Source organism: Chamaea fasciata, unplaced genomic scaffold (genome assembly GCF_029207755.1).
Source record: "Chamaea fasciata isolate MVZ Bird 193981 ecotype frontalis unplaced genomic scaffold, bChaFas1.0.hap1 SCAF_16, whole genome shotgun sequence".
Classification (NCBI taxonomy): domain Eukaryota; kingdom Metazoa; phylum Chordata; class Aves; order Passeriformes; family Sylviidae; genus Chamaea; species Chamaea fasciata.
Genome location: NW_027094101.1, coordinates 14196536 through 14221404, shown reverse-complemented (window position 1 = coordinate 14221404; position 24869 = coordinate 14196536). Strand labels below are relative to the sequence as shown.

The 24869-nt window shown below is 58.9% G+C and overlaps 1 protein-coding gene across 3 annotated transcripts; it reads left to right on the top strand.

Annotated features, from left to right (window-relative positions):
• The first annotated feature begins 449 nt into the window (after positions 1 to 449).
• Positions 450 to 24802, top strand: SRL (sarcalumenin). 3 transcript variants are annotated; one of them, XM_066198192.1, is made up of 8 exons: positions 450 to 510; positions 8167 to 9138; positions 10720 to 10818; positions 11734 to 11829; positions 15044 to 15079; positions 19658 to 19774; positions 20477 to 20710; positions 21285 to 24802. In XM_066198192.1, exons 1-8 carry the CDS (start codon positions 450 to 452, stop codon positions 22094 to 22096), a joined length of 2427 nt encoding a protein of 808 aa, XP_066054289.1. In that variant the 3' UTR covers positions 22097 to 24802. The 3 variants fall into 3 exon arrangements, with proteins under 3 accessions (XP_066054289.1, XP_066054291.1, XP_066054290.1); XM_066198194.1 differs by lacking the exon at positions 8167 to 9138; XM_066198193.1 differs by lacking the exon at positions 15044 to 15079.
• Positions 24803 to 24869: the final 67 nt, after the last annotated feature.

The window sequence follows — 24869 nt, the reverse complement described above, 5'->3', positions numbered from 1 at the left end:
CCCTGTCCACAAACCCCCGCTCCAGCCCAAAAGGAGCTGCAGAGGCTGAGGCAGCCCAAGGAGCCCCGCGACCCCACAGCAGCAGGACTCTGGGATGGGGACAGTGTCCAGAGGAACCGTGCAGGAAGGAATTTATTCCAGTAACGGCAGAGAGGCGCCCATTTCTCCTGTCACTGGGATGGGGACGGTGACCCCGTAGGAGCAGTGCCAGCCCAGGGCCCCCACGCCCGGAGGTGCCCCGTGCCCTCGCATCCCTGACACGAGCCGTTCCCAGCGCTGTCGCTGTGTCCCACCCCTGTCCCCATCCCCAGGGCCCCCGGGAGCGAAGAGCGGCGGCAGCAGCAGCAGCATCTGTGCGGGCAGCTGCCTGCGCTGCCTGCCCTGCCCTGCCCCGCGCCGACGCCGTATAAATAGAGGCAGCGAGCGGCAGGGAGCTCCTGGCAGCCACCATGAAGGGCCTCAACCTGCTCTGCTGCTGCGTGGCCTCGCTCCTGCTCCTCGGCACCGCAGGTACGGCCACACGCCGGGCTGGGGCCCCCGGGGCTTGGGGGTACCCCGGGGGGCTGGGGGTGCCCGAGGGCTGGGGGGTCCCCTCGGGGCTGAGGGTGCCCTTGGGGCTTTGGGGACTCTGCCGGTCTGTTGGTGCCTCTAGGGGTGCCCAGGCTTGTGGGATCCCCACGGGGCTGGGGGTGCCCTTGGGACCGTGGCGGCCCCACGGGGCTGGCAGGTCCCCATGGGGCTGGGGGTCCCCACAGAGCTGGCTGTCTCCGCGGGGCTCTGGGTTCCTGCAGGGCTGTGGGAAACGCAAGAGGCTGTGGGATCCCTGTGGGGCTGCAGGTGCCTGTGGGGCCGTGGATGTCCCTGGGGCAGTAGGTGCCTGTGGGGCTGGGGGTATCTAGAGGGGCTGCCTGTGGGGCCACGGGTGCCTGTTGGCTGGGGGTGCCTGTGGGGCTGTGAGCACCTTTGGGACTCGGGGTGCCTATGGGGCTGCAGGTACCTGTCGATCTGTGGGTGTCTGTGGGACCCTGCAGGGTTGCAGATAGAATTCTGGGTGCCTGTGGGACTGAGAGTGCAGGAGAGGCTCTGGGGTGCCCAGTGAGCCCAGCCCTGGAGCGGGACAGGGTGGCAGGGGTACAGCGGTCCGGACTCCCCAACAGCTTTTCCAAGGCTGCAGAGTCACCCCAAAATGTGCAGGGAAACGTGCTGGGGGCTGTGGACAGGCGGGGATGGCGGGAGGTGCAGACTGGGGTCCCTCTCACAGAGTCACGTTGGGCGCAGGGGCCGTGCTGCCGCTGACATGCCTTGGGGCAGCGTCACCTGTGGCTGCCGTGGTGGTTTGATTTTGGACTGTGAGGGGGGGCTGCCAGGGCGCTGGGGATCTCTGAGGAGCCCGGACCCCCTTCCCCGGGCTGTCCCATCCCCACTTCGCACCCCGCTGCCCGGCCGGGTGTCCCCGGGGCGGCGCGGCATCGCCGGTACCCTTGCTTGCCCTTGAGTTAATTTGGGCTGGTTCTCTGCCTGGCCGGACTCCGGCGGCCGCGCAGCCGGGAGGGGGGCGGCTAAGTATGGAAACAGCCGTGTAAGGGGACACTGTGGCCCGGCAGCCCCCCCCGGCCGCCGCCCCCCCGCCCCGCGCCGCCGCGGCCCCGCGCGGGCACCCGCAGCTGCCGCCTGCCAGCACCCGGCACCCCCGGCCCGCCGAGTTTTGGCCTTTTAAGGACATCTTGGGCCATTCTCGGGGATGAATGGGTTTGGGGGCCGGCGACACACGCCGACAGAGGTGGGGTGACCTCCGTGGAGCTGCGGGTGCAGTCTGTGGAGGGGGGTTGGAAGGGTATCTTGGGGGCATGGCTGGTGGCTGGTGCCGCTCCAAGCGGGGCTGGTGGCCTTGAGGGACATCAGAAGCTTGTCTCTGTGGTGGATGACCACCAGCCCGTGTCTTGGTTTGGCTGAGGCTGTCATGGCACAGCACCAGGATCCCCCATCTCAGAGGAGGCTCTGGGGCCAGGAGGCACACGGGGGTCTGGCAGCCCCAGGACCAGCTCTTGAGGGATCCCCCAAGTCCCCTCCTGTTTATTGAGGGTCACGTTTTTACCCCAGTACTGTAGGTTTCCAAAAAAGCTCTAAGCAGTGGCCTGTCTCCTGCCCATGCTTCTGCTCCTCAGACACCAGTGGGATTTGCAGAATGAGTTTTGCTTTTCTTTTGGCGCCAAGGTGAACTCTCAGACCTGGCTCCTTCGGGGTGCTTTGGAAGTGGCTTGGAGGTTTTTTTTTTTTCCATTTTTGGGGACATGTCTTCCCACTCAACCCCTGTTGGTGCCTGTGGGGCTGTGGGGATCCCACGGGGCTATGAGGCTACAGGTGCCCACGGGAAGAGAAGGGGTGAAAGTCCACTGGAGAACCAGGGGCTTCATTGGAACATCACGGCAAGGTGTGGTCCTTCGGGTTTAGCGGCACCTGGGGCTGCCAGGACTCTGCCACCATTCCCAGAGGCTGGGGGTGGGAATTGCCCTGCGCCTGTGCTCCCACAGCCCCTGCTGAGGCAGCTCACTGCACACGTGGCAAAGCTCCCTGAGGGTGCTGGGAGCCTGACAGGGACCAGCACCCACCGTGGGGCTGGGCAGGAGCTCATGGCGAGGGCATTCACCCAGTACCCCGTCTGCTCCTGCCCAGGGGAACACACTCACACCTCAGGCAGAGCCCAGTCCTCCCTTCCCGGCTGGGTGACCCCTGTGGCCACCAGCAATGGGCCACGAGGATGCTGGCAGGGCAGTGCCCAGACACTGCTCAGCACAGCGCCCTGGGGATCCCTGGGCCCTGCAGTCATCATGGATTTGAGTGGGAGGGCAATTCCAGGCCATGCCATCACCACCTCTGAGCTGAAAGAGGACTTGGGGAAAGCCCTGGCATGGTGGTGTCCTCCTGCAAGGCACTGCAGGGCTGGCACAGACCCCTCCTGCTGTCACCACGAGGGGTCTGTGCCAGCCTCAGCATCTGGGAGTCCTTGTCCTGCCTGATCCTGGAAGGTGTCACCTCAGGATGAGCTCCATCACCGGGTTCTCCTGGCATCTTGGGGCGTTCCCCATCACCCAGGGTGCGCCGCTTTGGAATGTGTCCCTTTAGGGTGGGCTCCACCTCCCTGGTCAGAACATCTTGGGAGTGGGTCTGTGACACCTTGTGTGGGCTCAGGGCCCTGGGCATGGCAGCCATGGGGACACCCCACCCTGACCATCCCAGGCCAGTGGCCCCCACAGTAACCAACCTCCCCAGAGGTGGGGACCTCTGTGTCCCTGGGACACCTCACTGGACTTGCTCCACCCTCCAGCACCAACACAGCCATGGGCACCACTGCCATTGGGGGTGTGTGAGACAAGGGGCTTGGGGTGCCTCAGGTGCCTCGGGTGCCACCGACATCCCTGTCACACCCCTGGTGCCTCACCCCAAGGAGACCCTGGTGCCTCTGGCTGCCCCTTCTTACTCCCAAGGTGTTGGCTGAGCAAAGCGAGGCAGATGCTGGGCAGGTTGGCTCTGCTGTGACACCCTCTCCATCAGCCATCCTTGTCCTGGTGTGTAGGTGACATCCAGCAGGGCAGGAAGGCCAGGAGACCTCGTTTGTGCATGGCCTTGGTGGCACAGAGGTACCAGCAGGTCTCTGTGGGCTGGCACCAGGCTGGGAGGGCTGTGCCATGCCCAAGGACAACAACTCTTGCCACATTCCCACTGCGTCCCACTCGCCGAGCTGGTTAGATCTCAGCCTGGGCATTGGGTCAGGGTGACCTGATTGCTTCTGAAATCGAGCTCTGCAGCAACAGCGGCAGCCCCGGGGTGTGCAGGACTCCACTGAGCTATTTCCAGCCCAGGGGGACATTTCCCTTGCAAGTGACAGCTGGAGGGAGCAGTGAGCTCCTGTGCCTGTGGGGGCTGCAGGAGGGGCAGTGGAGGCTCTGGACAGGCTCCCCAAGCCGGGATGGGGTGTTGGCAGTGGCAGCAAGGCCCCGGGGCCAGCCGGGCACATGGCTCGACCCTGGGGTCACGCAGGCCCGGGGACACTGTGGAAAAGGGCTCAGAGCTGTGTGGCCCTGTCCATGTGCTGGTGTCTGCAGTGCTGCCACCTCTGGCCCCAGGGCTGACCCCGGGGCTCAGCATGGCCAGGCAGGGCCTGCCCCAACATTCCCATGCATTTGAGGATCTTGTGGGACATCAGGCATTAGAATTCAGGCTGGCGAGTCCAAGGGGTGACTGGGTGACCAGGAATGCTTGGGATGACCCAAGGAGGGATGGGGAGAGAGCCAGGAACTCTTGCCCTGAATGAACAGAGGATGTCCCTCAGGGGACATCCCGGGGGTGGGTTGGTGAAGTCTCCCATGGCTGGAGGCCAGGGGACAGGAACAGTGGGACCTCTTGGACATCCTTTCTCTGGAAGAAGGGGCTCTTCCAGCTTCCAGCCATGCCACAGCATGTCCCTTGGGTCCCCCAAGGGATTCCCCCAAGCTGCAAGGGAAACTGCAGGTGGATGTTCCTCGCTGTACAGTGTGACGTCTGCCTGTGCCAAAAGACCTGACGTTTCCTGGCCATCTGCTCACTGATGGACCCAGATCTCCTCAGCCAGGAAGCAGCAGGTGCTTCATCTCCCACCTTCCTCGTCTTCGTGTCTTCTGCAAGTCAGGGTTCAGGGCTCCTTACAGACCTTGAGGGTGGGGAGACAGTGGAAGAAACGCCCTGCAGCACTGATTCCCTATTTTCATCTCTATTCAGAAAGCTCCAGGCCTGGTTTTAATCCCTTTGGTAGATCCTGGTAAGGTTTCTTTACCATATATTAATAAAAATATTGTATGGTTCTATCCAACCATTTATAGAAATCAAATCACTTCATAACTTTTTTTTAACTAAACTTAAAAATTTCAAATGAGGTCAAGTTAGTCTGACAAAAAACTGTTTCCTAGACCTCCCTCCGCATTGAAAACCAGGAATATATTTGCTTTATGCTGGTGTTTTGGGATCATGAAGCTTCTGGGACGCGATGATGTGTCTGGGCATCCTGGGTTTTGAGGTGCACAAGGGTCTGGAGAGCCAACCCCATCCTCAGCCCCATCCATGTGCTTGTGTCCTCTGGGCTGCTTGAACCCTTGTGGGACACTTCCCTCTGAAGGTGTTGGCCAAGCTGACCTCAAACTGGAGCTGGAGCTGGGCTCCCCCTGCTCTGAGTCCTGAGCTGGCAGGGCCACCAGCTGGAGGAGCACTGGGGGATGGCCCTGAGCAAAGGCTGTGGGGGCCCCACAGAGCCTGGAGGGAAGGGACATCCCCATATAAAGGGGTCTCACAGGAAAGGTGGGGTCTGCAGCGGGTCCGGCTGGAAAATCCCAGGAACTACCTGACAGCTTCTTTGTGTCCATTCAGTTCCCAGGAGGTTTTAAAGGGTTTTGCCAGAATAAAGGCAGGGTTGGATATTTGGGATACAAGGTCCCGCCAAGACCCCCCTGGGAGGACACGGGGAGCACAGGACTTGCAGGAGCCAGTGGATAATACCCCCGGGGAAGCAGGGATTGGGATCTGGGCAGGGGAAGGGGGCGTGTGAAAAGCCATCCCCGCAGCCCTGCCATCGCCGGCCCCACGCTCAGGGCTCCGATTTCTGCTGGAGGGGGAGAGTGTCCCTCCAGGACCACCTGTGCCCATCTGTCCCTTCTCACCGCCCTCCTGGAGGACCCATTCTGCCGTCAGGCCGTTGCTGTTCGGTCCCCGTGCAGGGATGGAGGGGACACCGCGATGTTCAGCCATGCCCCTCCCTCCCGCACAGCCCGTTCCACGGCACCTGTGGCACCCACAACCGCGCCCTGGGGTCTCCATCCCCGCTGTCACCACCTGAAAAAGTGTCCCCTGGCAGCTCATGAAAGTCCCAGCATGAGAAAGGGGTGGCAGGGGAAACGTAAGCCAGGGACCCGCAGGGAGGTCAAGTCCCCGAGGGGGAAAGGGCGAGGTCTCCTCTCCAGTGCCACCCATCTGCTTGGCACAATGCAAGGTGTGAACACGGGGAGCCCCGGTGTCACTTTACACGGTGGCTGTCCCCTCCCGGAGCCCACGGGGGCCCCCAGGTGCGGACGTCAGCCTTGGCTGGCAGCGGGCGAGGGGCTGGGGCCAGCGGGGGCCGGGGCTCCGCCGGGGCTGCTCCTCCCGATCCCCGTACAGTTGCCGTGCCGTATTTTTAGCCTCCGGAGGGTGTTAAGCCCGTAACCTTCGGCCCATTTCGCACTCATCGGCCGGCCATGTGCGGGTCAGCACAATTCACCATGGATCGGGAGACCATCTAGGGGAAACAGGGAGAAGGAGGTGGGGAGGGGACAGGGACTTTGTGTCGGACCTTGAAAGTCACGGGAAATAAAGCCCGTGACCAGCACGCCGGCAGGGACATCCCCATCTGAGCCCTTGGGGGATGTTTCCCTTTTTCCTCGAGGGATGGCTCATGGAGGGCGCTGGCATTGCTCTTGTGCCTGGCCATGGGGGGTGATGGCCCCTCTGGGTCAGAGGGGGCACACAGACCCCGGACAATGCCCTGAGGACACTCAGGGTCTCCTCTGCCTGGTCCTGCCCTCCTGCTCTACTTTGACCCTCACTCCTCTCCCATCCCTCCAGGTCACCAGCTATTTTGGGGCCAAACTGAGAATATCCCTGCTCCCATCAGCTGAGGGGAGCCTCTATTGACTCAGGCCAGGCAGGGCCATATTGGCCCCAGCCACTCAGGGCTTTGCAGGTCAAATACGGATATTCCCATTCAAGAGGCTCCTGCAGGGTCCCAGGGTCTTGCAGGGAGGTGACCTGAAGGACCAGGGTGAAAGGGAGAGGGGTGGGAGCTGCCCACCACTCTCTCCCTCCATCTGGGAGCTGAGCTGTGTGCCAGCAGAGGACAGGGAGGTCAGCGAGGGCAGAGCAAGAGTGACCCGTGCATCCGGTCTGGGCAGGGAGAGGGGCTGTACCAGCGGCTGCAGCTCTGCTGTGTCAGGGAACCAAGAACCACTGGGAACGAGGGCAGGCTGGGGAGCAGCCTGTCCTTCCCAGTGCCCGCTGCCGGCACGGCACAAGCCTCCCGATGCCACCTGATCCCGGCTCACAGCCCCGCCAGCCCCAGCACCAGACACGGCAAACTGGGCTGAGGGGTCTGGGGCTGGCACCGTGCCGACCCCAGCCCAGGGGTCAGTCACCAGCTGTGCTCAGTCACCACAGGCCCTGTGGCCAAGCCCAGTGAGCTCCAGCTTTGCCAAGGTCCTGCTGGACACAGCCCTGTGGCTCCTGCACAGACACGGCACAGCAGCCAGAGCAGAGGGCTGGCCGTGCCCGCTCTCCTCCCGCAGCCTGGTTGGAGGTGGCCTTTTTTCCTGCTTGGCATCTGCTTGCCAGCTGGAGTACAAAGGAATTATTTTCCTCTGAAACGCTCCCCTGGCATGAGACGTTTGGGGGGATTATTTAGACTAGCAGCAACTGTTTGTAACGGAGACAGTATAGCCGTGATCTTTTATTTTTGGCACCCGCTGACTGATGTTAAATTGCAGTTGGAGCCTATGGAAAATACGGATGGATTCTCCTGGGCCACAGAACACACTCATTGTGTCCCCAGCAGCAGCACGGAGTGGCACATGCTTTCCTAGTGAAGGGACACTCACAATAAATAGCTCCCGAGCCCCGTGGCCAGGGTTAGGCCCTGCCTGTGGAAGGCAGGAACCCATGCTGGGTTCCTCATGCCAGGAAGCCCCTTCCTCCTCCTCCTCCCCCTCGCTTCACCTCCCACCTTGGCTGGTGTGACATTCCCTCCAATCAGGGCTGGGGAAGGACCCTTTTAACCTGCCAAGTGCCTGCAGCCCCTCAAAATTGGCCATTTTTACTCCTTTCCGTGATTTTAGGGCAGCTTTGCCGCCTTCCTGCAGTGCTTTGGGGCGGGCAGCAGCCCCAGTGCCAGGCAGCCAGGGCTGGTGGAGCCACAGAGCCCCTGCCAGCTCCGCTTCGCCCCCCACAAACACATCTTTGCACCCAACTTCTTGCAACAGGGACAGGAGCCGGAGAAAGCTTAGGGAAGAGTTTAAACCTCTTGGCACCGGCCACAAGTCATCCCTCAGGGCCCTGGCGGGTGCCCCGGTGGCCAGCACGGGTGGGACTGACTGAGCTGTTCTCATCGTTTAGAGCGGCGCAGCCCCAGCGCGGGCCACGGGGACGGGGCTGCCCAGAGCCCCCCGCCAGCCGCGGAGCCCCGGCTGGAGGAGAAGGCGGCCGAGGGCAGCCCTGAGGAGCAGCAAGACAATGCCAATGCCTCCGTGCCTGGTGTCGCCGAGGAGGGACGTGGAGAGGGGGAGGAAGAGCCGGCGGGTGGCCTGAGGGCAGGGGACAGCCAGACAGAGGAGAGCAGCAAAGGGCAGGGCCAGGAAGAACAGAGCGCAGGGGAGGATTTCGTGGCAGCTCATCACGGAGGGAACCACGGGCCTGGCACACAAGAGGACATCCATGCTGGGGAGGATGAGGAGCCCGGCACAGAGAAAGGAGGCTCTGAGGAGGAAGGGCAGCCAGGGGAAGAGCAAACAGAGGAGCCAAGGGCAGCATCTGCTCCTGAGGGAGAGGAGGAAAGGGACGAACCGAGCTCAGAGGAAGATGACGAGCAAGGAGAGTCTGAGGAAGATGAACACGGGGAGTCTGAGGTAGATGGAGGTGAGGAAAAGTCTGAAGAGGGAGAGTCTGAGGAGGAGAAAGAGTCTCACGAAGATGGTGACGGGCCAGAGAATGAAGCTGAAGAGAATGACGAGGAGGCAGCTGGCACTTCCAACACAAAGAGCCACAGCAAACCAGCAGCTGGTGGTACAGGAGAAGCCAGGGATGGCTCTGCCAGCTGCCATCACCCACCCTGTGGGGATGCAGCAGAAGACCCACCAGCAGCAGTGGAAAACCCCCCAATGGGGGAAGATCCACCAGCAAAAGAAGACCCACCAGTAACAGAAGACCCACCAACAGCAGGGGATGACCCTCCAGCAACAGAAGACCCCCCTGCAGTGGTGGAAAATCCCCCAGCAGCTGAAGACCCCCCTGCAGACAAGACCCCCCTGGCAGGAACAGAGGTCCCCAGCAGCCCCGCTGGTGCCGCCAAGCCCCGGCCTAGCCAGATAGGTTGGAGTCTTTTCTTGTGGGTGTGCTGCAAGAGTGACCTCCCATCAACCCAGCGGAGCTGAGCTTGGCACATTAAACCTCGCCTAGTGCATGGCCCTCTCCTAACGCTTGTGCTTCCCCGCCCGCCCCTAACAGCGCTCGGCCGTGGGCAGTGAGGCCGCAGCAGGATGCACTCATCGCAGTGGTGCCAAAACTGACTGGTGTTCCCCTCTCTCCACTCCACTCCAAGTCCATGATTTCTCCTCGGGGATGTGGACCTAGATAAAATTTTTAACCTCCAGGCCCCTTTCAGCACTCGCAGATCTCTTACAGACTCTTTATGCACCACCCGCAGAGTCCTCCAGGCCCTCGGCTTGTGCAGGGGCGGGATGCTCCTGGGTTGGTGGGGCTCCCAGGATTGTGGGGCTCCTCTCCACCACTTCTTGGCTCCTAGGGAAGGTGTGAAGAACTGATCCAGGCCCATGAGCTGCTGAGGCACCAGCCCTGCTCAATCAGTGAAAGGCTAACTAGGGGAAAGGGACACCCCTCACCATGATTTCCCAGAACTATGTGTAGACTTTGGCCCACAGGTTGGGCAGTGACCTTTGGACCCAGATTGGTATTTTTGTTGTTTTCATCTGTAACGTCCCAGCTCAAAAAGCCTCCCATTTTCCCCAAAAGGCAAACCCAGTTTGGTCTCTGTGTCCTTGACTTGGCAAGTCAAAAGGTCTTCCTCAGCCCAATACTCAGTAGATGCTCAACACGGTCTCAGGGCTTAGTGGTGCCCTGCTTGATGCTGGTGTCCCCAGACCTGTCCCCTAACCCCTGCTAAAGTCCAACCCAGCTCCCCATATCCAAAAGCTCTTGTAAGCTCCTGGTGTGCCAGCACCTCCATGGCAAGGACACCTGTGTCTCCATGTTTTGGGGACAGTGGGGTGCCTTCTCCAGTGGAGGCCACTGCCTCATGCTCCCCATGGTACGGAGCCATGAGGGACAGGGCGCCGTGCAGAGGGCTCCAGGGGAATATGGAGACAGAGGTGGGAGAATTGGGAGGGAGCAGCCCCACTGGCTAAGGGGCAGCCAGATGGGCCAGGCTGGCCTGCCCCCAAGAGCCAGAGGCAGCCCCAGCCTCGGCACTGTCTCCAGCTCACCATGTAGCTTTTGGGGGAGTGGGCAGACAGAGAGGCAGCAGCACAAAGCCTGCACAGAGGCTGAGCCCCACGGAGCCACAGCTGCCGGGGGGGAAGCACCATGGCCCCGTTGGGCAGCAGCTGCCATGCGTGCTCGTGCTACATCCCAGCCCCAGGAGCCCCTTCCAGACACATCCTTTGCATTCCCCACGAGCAGCCAGCCCCTCCTCGGAGCCAAGCAGTTGCCCATGACGCTTCCCCCCGCAGCCACAGCCCTGGCAGCCTCCAGGAGCCTGTGCTAAAGGGAAAGCACGTGGCATGCCAAGGGTGGTAGCGGCTGCCGTGGGCATGGCGTGCCCGCAGGCTCGGGGTGTGTGCGCTCCCCGTGCCCTCCCCCTGGCAGTCGCTTGTGTGAGCTCCTGTGTGGGTTCCCCCCTCCAGCAGTAACAGGGCTCCTTGTTTTCTCCTGCAGAAGATGTTGAAGATGCCAGCGAGCCGACCAAGCGCGACCGGTCCCACTTGGAGAACACCCTCAAGCTGAATGAGGAAAAACCTGCCGATGATGTCTCAGGTGAGGAGGCTGTGCGTGCCCTGCGCTAAGACCATGGATAGGATTTTCCTTCTCTTGTGTTTGGATTTTAACCTTGCTTCTTGCAGGTCTAGTACTGCCAGATTTTCAAAAACAGCCCTTTGGCTGCTCTTGGGTTAACATATTTTAGGTATTTTAAGGACACTCCCGAGGGCATACAAGAATTAGGAGGGTATAGAGGCTGGAAGATGCAGAATCAGGAACACCCCTGCTCAAAGAAACCTGGAGCAACTTCTAACAAAGTGTTGGGATTAACATTCCAATTATATATTGGGTTTTGCTACCCTAAGGTTTGCTTCTGCTGGCCCTGCTGGCAGTTTGGGCTGGAAAGGCAGTGATAAGAGATACTGTGGAAAAAAAACTCCTCCTTTTTATCTAGCAAGCAGCTCAGGGGCCATGCCAGGGGGCCCTGGCACCGTGGTGGAGGGCTTTTTGGGATCGTGGGTGTTGAGTGCTAAACAGCACTTAGGGAGGATGCTCCTCCCATCAGCTGCTGGGAGCAGATGGGGACAGTGCCCAGTGGGAAACATTAGCAGGGAATAGACATCAAAATCCTAGAACAGCTTGGGTTGGGAGAGATGGTGCAGACCATCTCATCCCATCCCTCTGCCATGAGCAGGGCATCTTCCACAGACCACATTGCTCCAAGCCCTGTCCAGCCTGGCCTTGGACACTACCAGGGATGAGGCAATCACAACCCCTCTGGGCAAAACGTTTCGTCTGTTTTGAAGTCATCCCAAACTGACTGGGATCAGTTTGGCCAAGATTTCAGCTGTAAGCCAAGTCCCTCCATCCACGGCTGGGCCACCCTCGGGACCTGCAGGGAATGGCCCCAGGAGGGTCTCACCCAGCCTGGTGGGGTTTGCCTCTCACCTGCCCACATGCTTTGCCCCCCAGGAGTATTGCAGCGGCTGAGGAAGATCTACCACTCCTCCATCAAGCCCCTGGAACACTCCTACAGATACAACGAGCTGAGGCAGCACGAGATCACAGGTAATGCCACAGGCACTGGGGTCTCTGGCACCACCAGGTCCTTGGGATGCAGATAACAGCACAGAGGGCAGATCGTGGACAGCCTCGGATAGTGTGTCTTCCTTTGCAGCTTCCCAGGGAGTCCGTGAACACGCTGGGCTTAGAGGCCATGCCCTAGTGAACCCAGCAGCAGGAATTCCTGCCTCTGCCTCAGCCCATCTGCTGTCAGGGCCATCTGTGTGGGCTGAGCATTGAGCCCTGCCTGCCTCGGGTCTCCCACCTGCTCAACATCAATGCCCTGTACCCCTGCCAAGCAGAGATCGTGGCCCAATGAAACAGGCTTGGCAAGGAAGCTCAGGACCTCTCAAGGCTGGGGATGAGCTTCCTGGGGGTGGCTGGAGCTGGCATCCTTCCTGCTGGGTACAGGACACAGCCATGTGGGCAGGGTATTCCTCAAGCTCCACAGCCCTCGCTCATCCTGAGAGTTGGAGTTTCCAGCCCTTGGCAATGTCAGACATGTTGGATGGGGTGAGCAGGTCCCTGTGGCCCCTGGCATGGTGTGGGCTGAGGCAGGTCACACATGTGTCCCTCCAGAAGAGGAAAGTGCAGCCCCGTCCCAAGATGCTCACAAGATACAGGATGTCCTTGTTACCCAGGAAACACCAGCAGCCTCATTTTCCAAGCACAGATGGTTCAAACCCAAGTCCAGCTTCCTTGTTCACTGGAGTAATTCTCCTCTGAGTATTGAGGAGCCAGGGCCAGTTGTCTCCAGGGGATGCTGGAGTCCCTGCTGCCAGTGTCCCAGGACTTCGTGCCCATGTCAGCCTCCTGCCAAGGTCCTGAAGTTGTCCTCCTTGTCCTGCAGCTCTGCCTGCCTCCCCAGGGGTGCAGGCACACACTCCTGGAGCCATGCCCTCCCTCCTGGTGAGGCAGGACCAGGATACACCCTCCCCACAGATCTTTCTTTTACAGCTGGCCTTGTTCCACTAGCACTCGGGCCCCACACTCAGCTGGGCAACCTACTGGGACACATCCCTGCAGAGCAGAACTCCTGCTTTCCAGGAATCCCCCCTGCAACCCCTAAGTCTGGGTCAGACATTCTGTGAGCAGACTTGGACATCTCCCTGCCCAGCCAGGCCGTCTCCAGTGTAGAGCCAGCGGGAAGCACAGGGAAGTTACCCTGTGGGAGGCTGACTGAGGGTCACAACAGCATGTCCTGCTGCTGGCCTGTCTGCTGGCCCATGGCTGCTGGCCTGTCCCCTGGCAACACCCCAACGTCCTCTCCAAGCTGCTCTGGACTGTATTGGCGATGTTTGCTGTCAACTCAACTTGGGGCACAGTTTAGGAGGATGTTTGGGGCTACAGGGGAAGCCGGTGGGCTCTAACCCCTACTTTGCTGTTCACAGCCAGAGGATGCAGCCCCCAGCCTCAGTTTCCAGCCCTCAGGACATCCTACCCTACCCTTAATCCATCCCATGCCCAAGCAGCCACCTCCCTGCTCCCCTTTTGGGAGGAAAGAAGTGTTTAAGTGTTCCCCAGGCTCCTGCTGGCTTCCTCCCTCTCAGCTCCTGAGGAAACAGCCATTAACCCTGGTGTTTTCCCAGCCGCTCTCAAACCCAGCTCCTGAGCAGGACTCTCCTCGGACAGCAGGTCCTGCTGTTCCTCCTGGCCTCAGCTGAACACCCCATGGTCTGTTCCACCTCACTGTGAGGAACAGCCACCCCTCAGGCTGACAGTCCCCAGGTCAGGTCCCAGCACAGCCCGCTGTGTCCTACAGGGCACCCTCACGCCGTTGTGGCCCTGGAGCTGGCCACCCACAGTCCCCTCCTGGCCCACAGGGATGCTGCACTGCCTCCAGTCCTTATCTCAGCTGTGAGACACTCTGGCCATGCTCCCCTCTAAAAGATTTCTACAGACACCAAACTTCCTGAATGATCTCTTGACAGCCCAGCCGTACCCTGGCACGCACAACCCTATCTAGAAACCTACAGCTCAGCAGTTTGCCTTTCCTACCCACAGATCCAGCTTTTCCCAGTCCTTCATTAGCAGTGTAATCAGAGAAACCTGCACACTAGTTACAGGGCTGGCCCAGGGAACCCTCTTGACCTTGGAGGGCAGGTGAGGACACAGTGGAGCTCAGGGAGCCTTCTGAACACTTCCCCTGCACAGTGCCCTGTCCCGAGAGGGTTCATTCCATCAGTGGTGTCCCTGCAGGCTGGGAGGTGCTCCCAGCTCCCCCCTGTGCCCCCTCTGCATGGTGGGGGGAGACTGGAGGGCACAGAGCTGCCAGCTCAGCTGGCTGGGAGGAGCAGGACAGCTGGGAGAGCTTTGGGGCAGGCCTGTCATGGAATATGTGTGACCTTTGGAGGTGTAAACCAATCTAGAGGGGTGCTGTGGCAAGCACCCTGGCCCCTCCATTATGTGGCAGCCTTCCATTTTGTCTCCCTTTCCATCGGCTCCCTTCACTGCAGCGTAATCCAAAGAGTTCCTCAGCTCCCCACAACATGTGAAAGCTCCTGTCGAGTCCTGTGGGAGCTGTGGCTGTCACCATCAGTTCTGGCTTGTTAGGGTGCATCTCAGAAAGCTCCCACACACGCTCTGCTTAAGCCTGGCAGATGCCATTTCCTTCTCCCTGCCTGCCACCCTCCCGCCTCTCTGCTCTGCCATCCCACGTGGATGCAGACATGCTCTGGCTGGGTCCAACTCTGTGCTTGGAGGGACTATCCTGAGCTGAGGGTGAGGGATTCTCCCAGTCCAGCCATAGGAAGCTTGCTGTGAGGTCACACCAGGTTCTGGTGCATGCCGGTGACCCTAACTACTGATGTATGCTAATTAGCAAGTGTCCCTGTGTAGGGCATGACCTCCCAGATGCCATCACCAGCCACAGCACAGCGGCCGGGTCCAGGTGACCCTGTCACTGGGGTTGTCAGGACATTTGCTGGGTTGGTAGCTGTCTAACCCTGGCTTCTTGGGCTCCATGTGCACGGTGGGTGATGCCAGGGAAAGCAACAACCCCGCGGAGCAGGACACCCTGAGCCACATCCCCGCCCTGCAGGGCAGACAGGGGTTCAGTGCTTGCCCTGGAAGCTGCAGGTCGCTCCCAGGCTGTAACTCCTTGTCCCCCGCTGGGAATGTGGCCATCAGTTCCCTCCTTGTCCTGGACCACACCCGGGCTGTCGCATCTCTCCTTGGACTCATGGTTCCTCTTCTCTCTCCCCGTGTCCCTCGCTAACAGCTTACCCCGGACGCACCCTGGGCTCCTCGGCCACAGGTTGGTATCGCCGCCTGCTCCCCGCATGCCGCCGGCACCGCCTCCGCTCTGCGCTGCCCTCCGCCTTTCCCGGGCTCCTGGCCCGAGGCTGCCGCGCTGCCCAGGCACCGAGCAGAGCCGGTACTCGCCATCCCCGCCGGGACAGTGTCCCCAGCCCCTCCGGAGCCCGCACTTCTCCCAGTCTGACTCTCGTGCATCCCGACAGCCCGTCCTTCCCTCCAATCCTCACCTCGCCCAGGCTCTGACACCTTTCCGTCTTGGTTTAAGACTGAGAGACAGCATATTCCTCTGGCCAGGGTTCAAAGGCGTTTCTGGTAGTCCTGTGAGAGTGGCTGAGGGAGACAGGAGAAGTCTGGAGAAGGCTCAAGAGGGACCTTCTCACTCTCAACTCCCTGACAGGAGGGTCGAGCCAGGTAGGGGCCCAGCCTGCTCCCAGGGAACAAGGGACAGGACAAGGAGAAATGGCCTCCAGTTTCACCTGAGGAAGCTTGGATTGGATATTGGGAAAATTTCTTCAGAGACAGGGCTGTCAGGTCCTGGCAAAGCTGCCCAGGGCAGTGGTGGGGTTCCTAAGCCAGGGGGATTTAAAAGCCCTGTGGATATGGCACCTGGGGACATGAATCAGTGGTGGCCTTGGCAGTGCTGCAGGAGCATTTAGAACTGGAGATCTTAAAAAGCTGTTCCAACCTAAACAATTCCATGACTGTATGTGTTGGACCTTCAGGTTGACCTCTCACGCATGGCACAAACTGGAGGAGCCCAGCTGACAGCTCATCCTGTAGAGGGGATCTCTTCCCCATGTCTCCTGTGTGCAGAAACGTTCCTGAATGTGCACCCTTGATCCCACAGCAGCTGTCCCAGTAACACGGGCTGGCCCCTGCCCAGCAGCCTCAGCCCCCTCAGAAGCCCGAGCTGGCTCCTCTCCCTGCCTATCCTGTTCAGGGTGTGCTGCCAGGGACCCCAGAGGATCAGGAGATGGGAGACAGTCCAAGAAATGCCAGCCAACACCCAGCCCTTCCCCTGGGCCTGGTGCTCAGCCACAGGAACAGTGTTCCTGCAGGGAAATCCCAACTTCTGTCCCTCCTGTCCTATCCCACAGCCACGCTGCCAGACCCTGCCAAACCAGGCTCCTTTGCACGGCCACAGCAGAGCCCTGCCGGTGCCTGGAGAGCCTCTGGCTCCCTGCCGTGCCAGCCCTGGAGAGGGCTGGGGGTATTTATAGCATATTCCGATAGCTGCCTTATCTCATCTCGGCTTCAGGCGCTGGCACACGTGCTGCCGGGGTGGGCGCAGGCACGGGGGGGGGCACTCGGGGGAGGCACAGGACATCTGCAGACACGTGGGCTCGTCCCTCCGTCTGCGGGCACACGTGTTGTGAGGATACTCATGGATTTGGAAGCTTTGGGAGCAAGAGGTGCCCTCCCAGCATTGCTGGATCCATGCCATGGGCACGTGGCCGGTGGTGTTTGTGGCATAGGGGTGGAACAGGAGTCTGGGTGTTGCTGGGAGTCTCCCCAGGTGCTCCAGCCTTCCTGGGTGGCTTGAGGACAAAGAAGACCTTTGTGCCTGTGGCTCAGTTGGAACCAGGAGAGGAAGGAGGTTTTGCCAGGTCCTCTGCTTTGCTCAGCATCCTCAGGACAGACTTGCACTAGGGAGAGAGGCCACACCAGGCACATCTGCAGGGCTTGAGGACAAGGGGGAACAAGACCCTGCCCAGGATTAATCATAGAATCATGGAATGATTTGGGTCAGAAAGGACCTTTAAGCCCACACAGTTACACCCTCTGCCATGGGCAGGGACACCTTCCACTATCCCAGGCTGCTCCAAGCCCCATTCAACTTGGCCTTGGACTCTTCAAGGGATGGGGCAGCCACAGCTTCTCTGGGCACCCTGTGCCAGGGCCTCCCCACCCTGACAGGGAGCAATTCCTTCCCAGTGTCCCATCTAACCCTGCCCTCTCTCAGTGTGAGGCCATTTCCCTGTGCCTTGTCACTCCAGACCCTCACCCAAAGTCCCTCTCCAGCTCTCTCAGATCTCCTTTAGTCACTGGAAGGGGCTCTAAGTTCTCCCCAGAGCTGTCTCCTCTCCAGCCCAGAGCAGCAGTGCTTCCAAGCGCGGGCAGTCTGGCACTGCCACGTGACAAAACCTCACAGAAAGCCACTGCTCTAGGAAAGAAAACTGCTTGGACATCCAAAGTGCTCCTATGCCCGGAGCCGAGCAGCCCAAGCAGACCCAGGCTCTGCGGAGGGAAGAGCTTGAGGCTCGTATCAGCTTGAGCTGGGAGCGAGCAGCCACAGGGTGGCTGGAGAGAGCCGCTGTGACGGAGCTGCTGCCATCCCCGCCCGGCCGCCGGCGAGCTCCGGCTCTTTTCCGCTGTCCGGACCATGAGGCTGAGCCGAATTGCTGCTGACAGACGTGGCACGGGGACACAGCAGGGACAGATGCCAGGCCAGCACCCTCCCGGGTGGGAGATGCTCCCTCTCTCCCAGCCCCTGGGCAAACAGCAGGGAATCCAACCCGGCCTCACATCCTGCACTTCTGCAGAGTTGCAAGTGCCTGGCAGTGCCCACACAGCCCGTGCGGGAGACAGAGATGCTCGAGGGGCTACGAGTGACCAGGCAGGGGGGCTGCCCACGTCGCTGCCCACCTTGGCTCCGTGGAGCAGAGAGGGAGATGTGCAGCAGAGCCAGAGCTCACAGGTGCCGACATTCGCAGTCACACCTGGCCAAGGGATGTGTTATGAAAGAGCACACAGGGATCCACCCCAAACCTCTGGCACAACATCACAGGGATAATGGTAATAATAACAACCATCCATAACCTAATTAAAGCCGGCAAGAGAGCAGAGCAGTGGCGACAGAGCAGCAGAGGAATGATTAATAAGGAGAGTCCAAGGTTTCAACACTTGTTTTGGTCCCATGTGAGAAGACAAGGCTGGATTCCTGCAGCTGCCAGGCAGGGAGTGGGGTGCAGGAAGAGCCATGCATCCCCTGCTTCAGAAGTGCTGCCCTGCTTTGTGAAGGAGGGCTGAGCTGTATGGATGCAGCAGTGCTTCATGGAGAGATCTCCCCAGCCCATTCCCTTCCCCAGAGGTGACATGGTGAACCTGTGACAGGCAAATACAGCAGGAGGAGGCTGGAATGTTCTCCCCAGCCCCTGCTCCCATCACCAGATGGGTTCAGTGTGAAGCTGCCATGCAGTGCTCTCCAGCACCCTTGGGGCAGGAGCTCAGCACCATGGGGCCTTTGTGGCTCCCCCCACCTTGGAGATGGATCCCAGGCCCGCTGGAAAGCTGCTGGCTCCTGCATGGGTGGCAGCCATGGAGTGCCAGAGGCTCTCAGCTACCGCATGGAAAATAGCTCTGCCTTAGGCATGGAGATGAAGAGAAGGTGCCGAGGGCAGCACAGCTTGCCGAGGGCATCTCCTTGCCTTGGGCCATGGGGGAAGGCTCTGCTCCAGCTGAGATGGCAGCTCCCAGCTCCTCTGGTGTCATCCATCCCCTGGCTGAACTCCTGCTAGCAACAACGGGATGGACCCTCTCCCACCCTGAGCATAGGATGGGGTTGGTTTTCACCAACGGGAACTCACCCGGTTTTACTTCCATTCTTGTCCTGTTTTGGACTCACAGGCTCCCGTGTGTCCTGGGCACAGCTTGAGGGCTGGCATTGGGCCCTGGGCTCCTCTGGCTCCACTGGCTGCCTGCCTGGGGTCTTGGGGGCTGGGGGGGTCGAGCAGTGTGGGCACAAGCTGATTGCATGAGTCCTGTTTGAGCAGGGATTGCTCCTGGGGGTGCTGGCTGCGTGTGTCCAGGGACCTCTGTGCTCCTGGACTGATGTCATGGCGTGGGGACAGGTCACCATCCTCATGGAGAAAACTCTGTGACTTGGAGAATGCAGGATGGGGATTATAGTTCGCTCTCCTCTTGCCTTTACCCAAGCCCAAAGTGGGGCTGTTTGCCCTCCCCACATCCAGCCGGAGCCTCACACGCAGCTGACTCCCAGGCAGTGACCTGCTGCTGGGCCGGAGGGCCGGGAGGCACGGCCCGGGGGCAGGTCCCTGCGAGGGCATGATGGAAAGGCTTGTGGGCGGCTGGCTCGAGGCTCGCACCGCGCTTACCAAGCCCCGCACCGCAGCGCTGCTCCCGAACTCACGGCAGCTCCCTCTGCCCTCCCGGCTGCGGCCCGGCGTCCTCCTTGGCACGTCCCGTGCTTTGCGGCGGCTGCCTTCTTCAAACAACACCCGCACCCCGCAGCCAGCCCCAAACTCACCCGGCTGAACCAGAAACAATCCGAGACAAGGCTTAAAAAGACCTTCCAGTCCTCCGTAGTGTGAGAAGGGCTAAAGAAACCTCGGAGAAGGTCAGGCAGCGAGGTGGGCTGCGCCGCAGAGCACGGGGCCGTCCCGCAGCCGGCGGGGCTGCCTTGGCTGGCGAATGGCTGGTGGCCCCGAGGGCGGCTGTTTCCCCGGCAGCAGCACCGCGCCGCTCAGATGGGATGCTCGTTACAGCCGGGAGTTAATGGCACGGCGGCGACGGCTATTGTTCCTTCACTTCCTCTTGTTATTTCCCCTCTCCGCAGATGGGGAGATCACTTCCAAGCCTATGGTGCTATTCCTGGGACCGTGGAGCGTCGGCAAATCCTCCATGATAAACTACCTCCTGGGGCTGGACAACACTCCCTACCAGCTCTACACAGGTACCACGCTCACTGCTTTGCCAAGGGGGTGCCGACACCTGCGTTTCCACATCCGTGCAGTCAGCAATTCCCGACTGTGTGTCTTTCGATCCCTTGTTACAGCGGGGAGGTTGAGATCTGCTCCGTGCCACCCAGCTGCGGTGCCATGTGGAGGGAGAGGTTCCCCATCACAGGCTGTCCACCCTTCCAAGGGTGGAGGAGAGCATCTCTCCCACAACATCCTCATCCTGAAGCACAGGGCTCACAACTCCCAACCCCGACCCCATGAGCAGCAGTCATGTCCAAAGGGCAACTCACCTTTCCTTTCTCCCCATCTCTCCTCACATGCAGCCAAATAATTCACTCTCCCAGGACAAAAGCCATTCCCCTTCCTTCCTCCCTGCTCCCACGGATGTCATCTCACAGCTAAGGGCAGATGTCCATGGCCAGATCAGTGCTGTGGTAATGAGGCCTCCCAGGAGATGGTTCTCCATGACACTGTGTGCAGTCAGGCCACTTCCAGAGAAATCAGTCCCCAGAGAAAACAGCCCCACTGACGTCTTCTCAAGAAGTCTGGGCAGGAATTTCATGCTGCTTGCTTTGCCCCCACATCTCTTGAGCAGCGTGCAATGCTCCCAGTGCTCCCAGTCTCAGGCCAGCCCTGTTGTGTCCATAGCCTGGCATGGATCTCATGCCTCTGCTGCTCCTCTCATTGCTGCACAGGGGCAGAACCCACCACCTCTGAGTTCACTGTCATCATGCACGGCCCCAAGCTGAAGACCATCGAGGGCATCGTGATGGCTGCTGACAGCGCCCGCTCCTTCTCGCCCCTGGAAAAGTTTGGGCAGAACTTCTTGGAGAAGCTGATAGGCATTGAGGTCCCCCATAAGCTGCTGGAGCGGGTCACCTTCGTGGACACGCCAGGCATCATTGAAAACCGCAAGCAGCAAGAAAGAGGTAGGGGTTCACTGGGTTCATCTAAGGGACGCCAGAAAAGATGCCATGATGCTCTGAGGTGACAAAGGTGGCTGACGCACAGTGGAGAAGAGTCCTGACACAACACAGGACAGTGGTGGAGTCACCATCTCTTAGGGGGATTTAAAAGATGTGTGGTTGTTGCATTTGGGGACATGGTTTACTGGTGGCCGTGGCAGTGCTGGGGGAATGGTTGGACTCAATGATCTTAGAGGGCTTTCCCAACCATAATGATTCCCTGATCTGTGATTTGATATCTGCTCACAGGAACAGCAGGAACCTGTGGTCAGCAATCAGGGAGGAGGAAGGTCTGGAGATAAGGGTGAGAGAGACAGGCAGTCACAGGCCCAGACACCCAGGGATGGCTTTTCATGCCAAGAAGCTCCAAAGTGCTTTTAGCATGTGAGAAAGAGGTTCTAGGCTTCAGGGGAGGTCCGCTGTGCCTCACAACCCATGCAACCCAAATGGAGATTGAGGCACAGCAGGCTCAAGGCTTATCAATCCCTTGATGAAGGACCTCATCCTGCATTGGATTTCCCTCTTTCTTCTCCTCAAGGTTACCCATTCAACGATGTGTGCCAGTGGTTCATTGACAGAGCCGATCTCATCTTTGTTGTCTTTGACCCTACGAAGCTGGATGTGGGCTTGGAGCTGGAGATGCTGTTTCGTCAGCTGAAGGGCCGCGAGTCTCAGATCCGAATCATCCTGAACAAAGCTGATAGCCTGGCTACCCAGGAGCTGATGAGAGTCTATGGTGCCTTGTTCTGGAGCCTGGCTCCTCTCATCAACGTCACAGAGCCGCCCAGGGTGTATGTCAGCTCCTTCTGGCCCCATGACTACCATCCAGATACCCACAGAGACCTGTTCCTCAAAGAAGAGATATCGCTCCTGGAAGATCTCAACCAGGTGATTGAGAACAGGATGGAAAACAAGATTGCCTTCATCCGCCAGCACGCCATCCGGGTGCGCATCCACGCCCTGCTGGTCGATCGCTATCTACAGACCTACAAGGACAAAATGACCTTCTTTAGTGATGGAGAACTGGTGTTCAGGGACATTGTGGAAGATCCTGACAGGTTCTTTATCTTTAAGTCCATTCTGGCAAAGACCAATGTCAGCAAATTTGACCTCCCCAACCGCGAGGCTTACAAGGACTTCTTTGGCATCAACCCCATCACCAGTTTTAAGCTGCTATCTCAGCAGTGTTCCTACATGGGAGGGTGTTTCCTAGAGAAGATCGAGAAGGCCATCACCCGTGAGCTTCCCGATCTCTTGGGAAGCATTGGCTTGGGGAAGAAGCCCAATGTCCTCTCCTGTGATGTCACCGGCTGTGGCGAAACCCCAAAGAATCGCTACAGGAAACCCTAAGGTGATCCACAACCCAGCTGTCCACGTGTTCCTACTGGTGAATGAGCTTATGTCTTATCTGTCCAAGAAGCCGTGGTTTGTTAACCCTTTGAGTGCCGTGCTGGCAAAGGCTACCATACGATGAGGACTTTGAGTCATTGACATCAATGGCAGGGGAAGATGGGTGGGCATAAGGAAGAGAATAAAAACTGTGAATTCCTGACATTTTATCTTTGTTCTTTTGAGTAGAAGGCAATGTTTAAGCTGTAAGTATGAGCAATGCATGGGCAGGACTGCAGCTGCTTTACCACTGGTGCCAAGAGTGCATGAAGAGGAATTTCAACCTCTGCATCCCCGAAGCCATGAGGGAGTAAGAACAAGGGCACGGCGTGAGAGCACAGGGGAGAGCAGTGACACACTTAACCCAGGCATCACCGGGAGCACTGGTCAAAGAAAAAGAGACCACGTCCCAGCTGTTGTTTTCAGGCACAAACCTGCTACAAATCTCGGCAAATATTGATCTTCTTTTTATTTCCAAGACTTCTAGGTCACCTGGTGAGTCCTGTTTTCACTTGACAGCTCAGTTCATCTTCTGCAGCCTTTATATGTGGGTGTTTGACTTTAGAAGGAGCATTTGAAGGGACGTTTGTAGCTCCAGACAGGCAGCGTGATGGGATTTGCAAGTCCATGGCAGAGGAAGAAATGGGGTGGAAAGGGGCAGCCAGCGCTGGCTGAGCTGTGCTGGAGGAGGAGGGCCAGCACTCCACAAGGAGATGAGCACAGGGTTTCCTTCCCTGGACCAGCACAGAAGAAAGCACTTCATGCCTACGTGTGTCATTAATCTAAAACCCCATGCTAGCAAGTCTTGTCTTTGGACCAGCAGGGCTCCAAGAGTGAGGGTTTGGCAGTTTGTCTTTGTTCAAGTCCATGTTGCTCCTTTCTCAGTCAGCCCTCCGTGTTTTTTGCACTCTGTGGAGGGAGGCAGAAAGGGGGGGTCATTAGCTGTGAAGTTAAAAAGGTCTCATCCCTTTTGCCCCCCTGCTGATCTGTCCTCCCCAGGACAGTCCAGGCAGGTTTCTGGGGCTTGCTTTCCAAACTCCTCCCTTTTTAGCCATTTGTTGGCTCGTCTCTGAGCATCGGTGCTCAGTGCTGAAGGAGTATTGCTTTGGAAGCACTCGAGCAGGGTGAGGTTCCCCATGGACAGCTGACCTTGAAATTTGGCCCTCATGGACAGCATGGATGCCTGCCAACCTGAGCCCAAACCAGCCAGGAGATAGATGTTGTCCTGGATGGAAAACTGGCACCTTCCAAGCCCACCAAGGATCTGCTGAAAGTCCTTCCTCCTGCCAAACACCCACAGCAAGCGCTGCTCTCCAGGAAGCCTCTGGAGAAAAGGGACTTATCTTTAACAGAAGCAAGAGGACATGGAGGTGCTGGCTAAAGCAAGAAAAAGGCAAAAGGAATGAAAGAGGGAAAGAGAAAGCTGGGAATGGAAGGCTGTGTTGTGATGGGGAGGGTGTGAAGGGCATCTCCACATGTGCAACAGGACGTGAGCTATGGCAGGAGGACTGGGAGAGCTCCACGTCCCCCAGGGGCTGCAACAAAGAGGTCCCCTTGAGTCCAGGTGAGTTTGAGGGGATGCTACTGCAGGGACTTGAATGTTCCTGGCCTCTGCTTCAAGGTAGGACTTGACATTTTGAACTAATGAAGCTGAGACCAAAATCTACATCCAAGCACAGGGCAGGGCATGGTTCAGGAAGAGGGATTTTGCCTGCAGTGCAGAGGGAGCAGCGGTGCAAGGGAAGGCAAGCAGTGTCAGAAAGAGCAGCAGCCGGAGCAGTCTGAAAAGAAGGGATGTGCTTGTGAGTACTGTGAGGTCTCAAACCTGCCCCAGTGCTGCTGCCCCTCCGCTGTCATTCCTTCTTTCTTGTCCATGATCCCATTGCTCATCAGTTTGCCTCTCCTCTGTCGGACTGGTCTGCATGGTTTTTTAAGAGCTAATGGAATAGAATCACCAACAGAAACTGGCTGATGTTGTCACTGTTCCCGCTGTCACACTGTGTGTCACTGTCACGGAAAGGAAAGGCCTTTAAACATTTTTGTTTGCAAGCACTTGTATTGCACCATCTCCTTCCTTGTTCCTCTGTCCCCCCAAAGCCCATGGGGTACCCAGGGAAAAGCCCCCTGTCCCACAAGGAGCATTGACCTTGAAGACACTGTTACTCTGCTCTCAGGCCACTCCCATTGTTCTCCCCACCCTTTCTCTGGTTTCCTTTTATCCTGCTTTATTTCCCAGCGTTCATCGCCTCCTCTCCTCCCTTCCTCTGCCCCGCAGCACCTGCACACCCTGTGCAAAGCCTTGGTGCCCGTGTGCTGGATGGGGCTCCCCCATGACAGCCAAAGCCTTTTTCCCCCCAGTATGGTTCGTTTGGGTTCTCCTTCCAAAGCCATGGCATTGGTGGTCTGTTCCCTGCTCCCTGTGACACACACTGACCCAGCACCATGCTGCCTCAGGGAGATGCCGCCACTGAGGTGCCTCCTCTCCCACGGATCTAAGTGGCTGTCAGTCCCAAGAGGATTGCAGTTCCCAGCCCAGTTCTCGCTGAGCCTTCTAAGGAGACCTCTGGGAATCTGGGAGTGGAAACATGGGGAGCAGAGAGACGTTTTCATTCTGCTGAGAAACCCCAACCCCCCAGCATTTGGGGAGTGAACATCTTGCCCAAGAGCTTTGTGGGAGGGAGGGAGGGAGGGAGCTGGGACACATGCCCTGTAGATGCCCGTGATCATGTGCATT

Excerpts from the sequence above, each read along its gene's own strand:
- SRL (XM_066198192.1), top strand. The coding sequence starts at position 450 with ATGAAGGGCCTCAACCTGCTCTGCTGCTGCGTGGCCTCGCTCCTGCTC. Across the intron at positions 11,830-15,043 it reads GAGGCAGCACGAGATCACAG|CTTACCCCGGACGCACCCTG; the intron begins GTAATGCCACAG and ends CCTCGCTAACAG. Across the intron at positions 19,775-20,476 it reads TCCCTACCAGCTCTACACAG|GGGCAGAACCCACCACCTCT; the intron begins GTACCACGCTCA and ends ATTGCTGCACAG.